The sequence below is a fragment of the Ictidomys tridecemlineatus genome, chromosome 10, assembly GCF_052094955.1.
Source record: "Ictidomys tridecemlineatus isolate mIctTri1 chromosome 10, mIctTri1.hap1, whole genome shotgun sequence".
NCBI lineage: Eukaryota > Metazoa > Chordata > Mammalia > Rodentia > Sciuridae > Ictidomys > Ictidomys tridecemlineatus.
In genome coordinates, this window is record NC_135486.1 from 134,963,609 (window position 1) to 134,969,608 (window position 6,000).

The following is a 6,000-nucleotide window of genomic DNA, read 5'->3' on the forward strand; positions in this document are numbered from 1 at the left end:
CAGAAGTGAAGCAACCTTCCCAAGGTCACCTGACTATTGAGTGATGAACTGGGATTGAACCTCAGGCAGTTGGGCTGGAGCCCAGGCTGCTCAGACCAGTCTGAATGACTGTCCCAGGTCTGCAGGTGACATAACTGGTGGGGGGGGGGCGGGGGGACTCAGATGAACACAAGAGACTCTTAAAGGGGGCAGTCATCACCCAGCTGCAACCAAAAGTTGCTGTGTAAAAATGCCTGACCTACTGAATTCTCAAATTGGGAATTTGGGTTTCTGTGTGAAATCTCCCAGTTTTGAAACACTGGCCACTGACTGGAAGTTGGCTTTCAAACACCATGCATATTGAAGAATAAAGAGATTTCACAGGCAAATACAATGCACCCTGACTTGAAAAACCAAGCACCTTAAGACATTTTTGGTATCACTGGATTGAGTGATTGGGTATTTGATGATAGTGCTGAATTCTGGTTCTCTTCCTTGGGTATGATAATGGGATTGTGACATATGAGAGAATATTCTCATTAAGAGATCCAAAAGTACTGAGGGACTAGGTGTCATGTCTGCAACTTATTTTCAAATGTTTCAGACAAAAAAAAAAATAAAGAAATACAAGGAAAGAGAGAGGGAGGGAAAGGTGGGAGGAAATGAGGAGAGAGAGAGAGACAGAGAAAGGAAGGAGAGGCAGGTGGATATATGGATAGCAATAAAGCAAACATAAAAAAATACTAATAGTTGTTCAGTTGAGATCAGTGGCTCTCCACTGGGGGCACTTTTGCTCCTACATGACACATGGTGATATCTGGAGATAGTTTTTTTTTTTTTTATTGTAACTAGGGTATGGGGAATGTGCTACTAGCATCCAGTGGGGTACAGGTCAAGGATGCTTAGGACACTCCCCTACAACAAATCCCTCAACGTCAATAGTGCTGAGGTTGAGAACCCTAATCTAAAGGAAGGATATCCTGGAGTTCATTTTATTATTCTTTCAAGATGTTCATTTAAATTTTTTCATAATAAAAAAATATGGAAAACTTTAAAATAAAAATAAGTAGAAATACCTTATAGACTAAACAAAATGAATCTCCACAGTTGACTACCATTTGCAGTCACTTCTTCCAGTAAATAATTTTTGCTTGTAAATAGTTCAGCCACTACTGCTAAATGATCATTTGCACCATTCTTACAAGATCACATTCACTCCCTGCCCCCTTCCTGAATAGCTGTCTTTCTCCTTGTCTCAGCCCTAATCAATCCAGGAGGAAGCAAGCCATATGCCAGGGACTCTGAGCCTGCACCCTGACCTGCTGGAAGACTTAGCAGGAGAATACAAGTTTGCTGGTCACCCAGGGGCAAAGTTTGCAACTAGGGCACAGCCACATGCTCCATGTCCTTGAAGAGAAGGTGCGTTCCGGAAAGATGATAACATACCTCATCTCAGTGTTCCTGGCAGCTCCAGACAAAAATTAAAAGGCTGTGGCTGGCAGGTTAATTTTACCTGGAAGCTGCCTCATTTCATAGCAGCCTCTCTGCTGCCAGACTTGGTGTGCTGGCCCCCACAGGAGGATTCCTTAGCACCATCAGGCAAAAGTTAATGAGCCAACTGCCATACTCCAAGTGATTAACTGCATAAGCAGCACATCAGGCTCTTGGAGGGTACCTGGGGCAGCCCAAGTAGCACAGAAAGATTATATACATGGAGAAAACAACCAATGGAATACAAATAAGAGAATCACCTTGGCCCCTCTCCTGTCCTGGATTAATTTATCCATCTCCCAACTCTGTAAAATATTTCCAATCCCAAAAGTGGTGTTTCCCCCAATGTGGACCACTGATCTCAGAGCCATTCAGGGGAGATAGTTAAAAGCAGATTTCTGGGGCCTGCTCCAAACCTATTGATTCAGGCTTTCTGGGGATGGAACTTGTGAGTCTGCTACACGGGAAGCCACTCCACATTCTGTGGTTGGATCTGAAAACATCTGCCCCAGACACAAGTTGAAATCAAGAGACTAGAGATTGCACAATTTTCTAATTATGACTTTGGGCAGCCTACCTTACCTGCGCCATGATTTTCTCATATGTAAATGGTAATTATAAGAGCACCTGTCTCCTAGGGTAGCTGTGAGAACTAAATGAGAGAGCTTTTACACACACACACACACACACACACACACACACACACACACACACACACACCCTGGTACAATGCCTGGCACCCAGCACCAGGCTCAGCAGATGTTAGTTCCTTTTCCTTTTCCTTAGCAGTGATTGTGTGAGCCTTAGAATCACCTGGGGAGCTTTTCAAAAGTACTGATACCCTAAATTCTGATTTAAAGAGTCAAAAGTGGAGCTCCTGGCAACAGGATTTTTTTTTTTTTTTTTGGTAAGCATTACAAGGTGATCTCAAACAGCAGCAGGGTTGAAAATCATACCTTAGAAGCTGCCAGTAAAAATCAACAATTCTCTTTTTTCAGGAGTATGCCTTTCCACCCACTCTAGAGGTCCCAGGATTTATAGAGGGAGAGCCTCTGTAGAGATGCTGCTACCCATAGACACTGCCTCCAATTGGAACTTTCTGGGTACCTGTGGAAGAATGTGCCTGCAACCAGCTTAACTGGAGTCATGTCCTCTTACAGAGCTGCCAGGAGACAATGACAGAAATTTGGATCCCTGCTGGACCCCAGGTATTGGTAGAGAGCTCTTCCATCAGGACACTAAACGGGGCTTGAAGTGAGCACCAGTTTCTCCCACAGGTCCCAAAGGTTAGCTTCTCTCCCCACCTTCCCACCTCCAGCCCCTCTAGCTCCCAAGGATGGCTTCTTGAAGGAAATCATTTGCCAGGAAAGAGCTTGGTGGGGATTTAAGGAGTTAGCCCAATTCCACAAAGCAGCCTACCTGTGTCTGTGTAATCCTTCCCTACAAGGCGGACACCCGCTGCCGCAGTCCTGCGTCTGCCTGCCCCCCTCACCTTAACACAGACCACGAGAATCGATAGGGACTGGCTTGACTGTGGGGAATTAAAATGACCCAGGGCACCTTGGAGTTGCAGGAGGTGGGCGGGGCCAGCGCATTACTCCCTTAGTGGGTCAGGGTTCTCCAATCCCTGGAGCTTGCTTCAGAGACCACCCACACCTCCCAGCAGACCCGAACCCACCAGAACTTCTCATCTCTCCCCCCCCAAAATCCCTCCCCTCTGGGGGAAAATATTCATCGGATACTCTGCGTATAAATAGAAAATAATTACTAGTGAGGTGATGATGTTCCTTCGCCTATTTTTGGTGGGTCTCTTTGTTCAGATTTTTTAGGCATGCACATGGAGCGCGTGCACACACGCGCACACACGGGCCCCCGGAGGAGGTGGGGGCTGAGGGGTGGGCACAGAGACTTCATTGCCCCGACTTGGAAAAGGATAGTTTTAAGGCTTATGCCCCAGTCATCCAGCTGTTCGCCTATCCCTCCTAGCTCCTGTTTACCAGCCCGGACCTCACACTAACCCCTTGCCTCATCCTCGGCCTGGGGCTGCGTGCTCAGAGCTGCATCCTCCGCCTCCAAAGTTACTGAGTTGTGAGAATCAATTTAAACACTTAAAAAAAAGCAAAAGGCAAATAGCTCCATTAATCCCCAAATGCCTTCTCCCATCTGCTGCGACTTGCCAGTGCTGGGACTTGCATAATGAATAAGGCAAACGGGAAAGTTGACGAATCAGGGTGCTTGGCTGGTGAAGGCGCGCGTGGAGGGGGCTCGGGCCCCTGGTGTCCGCGCCAGCCAGAGCAAGGGGCACAGACGCGCAGTGATGGCCGCTGCCTGGGAGTGGGGCGGGGGGTGGCGGCGGGAGAAAGGGACTAAAGGGATAAAGAGGTAGGGGGAGATGTGGTCCCAATTTCAGAGACCTAGAAGATCTGGGAAAGCAAGCCGGCCGCTTCAGCAAGGCTTTTGTTCTCACCCTCCGCTCACTCTCCCCCTCCTTCGCCTCATTTTCGCTAGTCGTACGAGTTGCAGGCTGCACTCACTCCTTCCCTCCCTCCTTCTCACACACACGCACGCGGGCTCACACACGCCCCCCTTCCCTTTCGGGCTCGTCTGCCTCTGTTTACCTAGAGGTTAGCATCTGGAATCGGAGGGATGCCACAGATCCCCTCCACAAAAACCCAAGACTTCGGGGATAAGGGCTCCCACGCCGTACGCCTCAAGTTCACCTGCATCATTGGCAGGAGGTGGCAGCGAAAGAGCGAGTGATAGAGAGACCCCCTCCATGCACGCGCTCACCCCCACCTGCGCTGAACCCAGCACCCCTTCTCCGTGCTCTAAGCCAAAGTTGGCTTCCGGTGACATCCCCTAGCAGAGAGGCTGGGTGTGTGTGGGGGGTGCCATTGCCTGGAGGAGCTGGGGAAGGGACAAAATGGAAAGTGAAGCCTGGAGGGGAGGGCGAAAGGGAGGCAGCCCACCTGGACATGTGCTCCCTTTGGGGACGGTGCGCTTTCTCCAGCCCCAGCTTGGTGAAGATGCCCACGAGCACCATGACAGCCACCACCCCGCAGATGATGTAGACGATCAGGTTGGTCTTGTCCTTGGTGGGGTCGTGCAGGGGGTCGTCCTTGCGCGCCGGCGGCTTGCCAGTGTTGAGCCACAGCGGCGTGTCGTAGTTGGTGCAGGTGCTTTGGTTCAGTCGCCGCTTCTTAAACGTGCAGCAGAACCGGAAGCCACAAGTCCCGCAGCAGAAGATGAAGTCGCCCGAGCTGCAGTTGAACGGCGGGTCCCACTGGCCCATGACATCGAAGTAACCCCGACAGAAGTCCGGCGTGGGCGCCCGAGTCGGGGGTGCGTCCGAGACCCCAGCGCCCTCGCCGGCCTCTCCGGAGGCAGCCCCGGAGCGGTTGCCCCCCGTGAGCACCAGCATGCCTCCCAGTTGCGCCAGCTGCCCGTGCCCGGCTCGCTCCTGCGCCCGGCACACGCGGGCGCACAGCTCGGTGAGGAAGCAGCCGAGGAGCAGCCGGAGGACTCGGCGCATCGTGTCTCCCAGCCCGGGCTCGACCGCTCGGCCGCTGCTGGAGCCGCTGCAGCCGCCTCTCGAGGAGCGGCCGAAGCTGCCGAGGCTGCTGCCGGGGACTGCGAGCCGCCGCGGGCCGCACATGCAGGGAGCGGCGCGGGGCACCCGGTGGTCGGCAGCCACTGCGCTCGACTCAGCCTGCGTTCGCCTCCAGCGCGCTGTGCGCCGTGGGGCCGGCCGGGGAGGAGCGCGCCGGGCCGGGCGGGGGGAGGATGAGCGGGGGCAAGTGCGGGGTGCAGGTCCGACCGGCCACCGGGGGAGGCGGGGGCGGAGAGCAGGGGAGAGTGGGTCTGTCCGCACCTCCCCTCCGCTTGCGGCTCGGGACTCGCCGCCCCGCGTCCGTTGGCTGGATCCTCTCACCTCTCCAGCTCGCCAAGTGCGCTGGAGAGAGCGAAGCGACACTTGTGGAATGAAGGGAGGGCAGGAGGGAAGGGGGAGGGGGAGGAGGGCGGGCAGAGGAGGCGCGGGTTGGGGGTGGGGGGGCGGGCGCGAGCTCGAGAGGGGCGGGGGCGCAGGGAGAGGTGACTGGGGCGGGCGGGAGCGAGTTGGGGGGCGTGCAGAGCTGAACCAGGCAGGCAAGCAGGGAGGAGCGAGCTCTGCAGCCGCCGAGACTGGAAGAACAGCTCGGATTTCCCAGCAGGTGGAGGACCGTGGCGGGACCTCCGCGCCTTCTTGGAGGCGAGACTCAGACCTGTCCAGGGTACTGAGGCGATCCTGCCGATGGCTTTTTCAGGGGTTCATGCGCAGGATCTGCGGCTGGAATATGCCCACCAGAGAAGGGGTGACTCGGGGAGAATGAGGACAGACTAGATGGCTTTCACTCCAAAACAGACTAGGCGCAGTCTGCTCAGGATCGCCCTTCCCAGGCGTACCGAATTGCCTTGCCCTTCCTGGGGTTATGCCCTCCACCCGGCCTGCGACCAGGATGGCTGAAGTCCTGGGCAGAAGCGAGGACCAAG

At 54.1% G+C, this 6,000-nt stretch overlaps 1 protein-coding gene across 6 annotated transcripts in view; it reads right to left on the reverse strand.

Annotated features, from left to right (window-relative positions):
* Positions 1-5,466, reverse strand: part of Shisa9 (shisa family member 9) — a 244,615-nt gene extending 239,149 nt beyond the window's left edge. For 2 of the 6 annotated variants that reach the window (XM_078024344.1, XM_078024343.1), the window contains exon 1: positions 4,440-5,465. In XM_078024344.1, the coding sequence (XP_077880470.1) occupies positions 4,440-5,125 (686 nt within the window). In that variant the 5' untranslated portion in view covers positions 5,126-5,465. Of the gene's footprint in view, positions 1-4,439 lie in introns of all 6 variants that reach the window. The other 4 variants (XM_040278459.2, XM_078024342.1, XM_078024345.1 and 1 more) reach the window with 4 other exon arrangements.
* Positions 5,467-6,000: the final 534 nt, after the last annotated feature.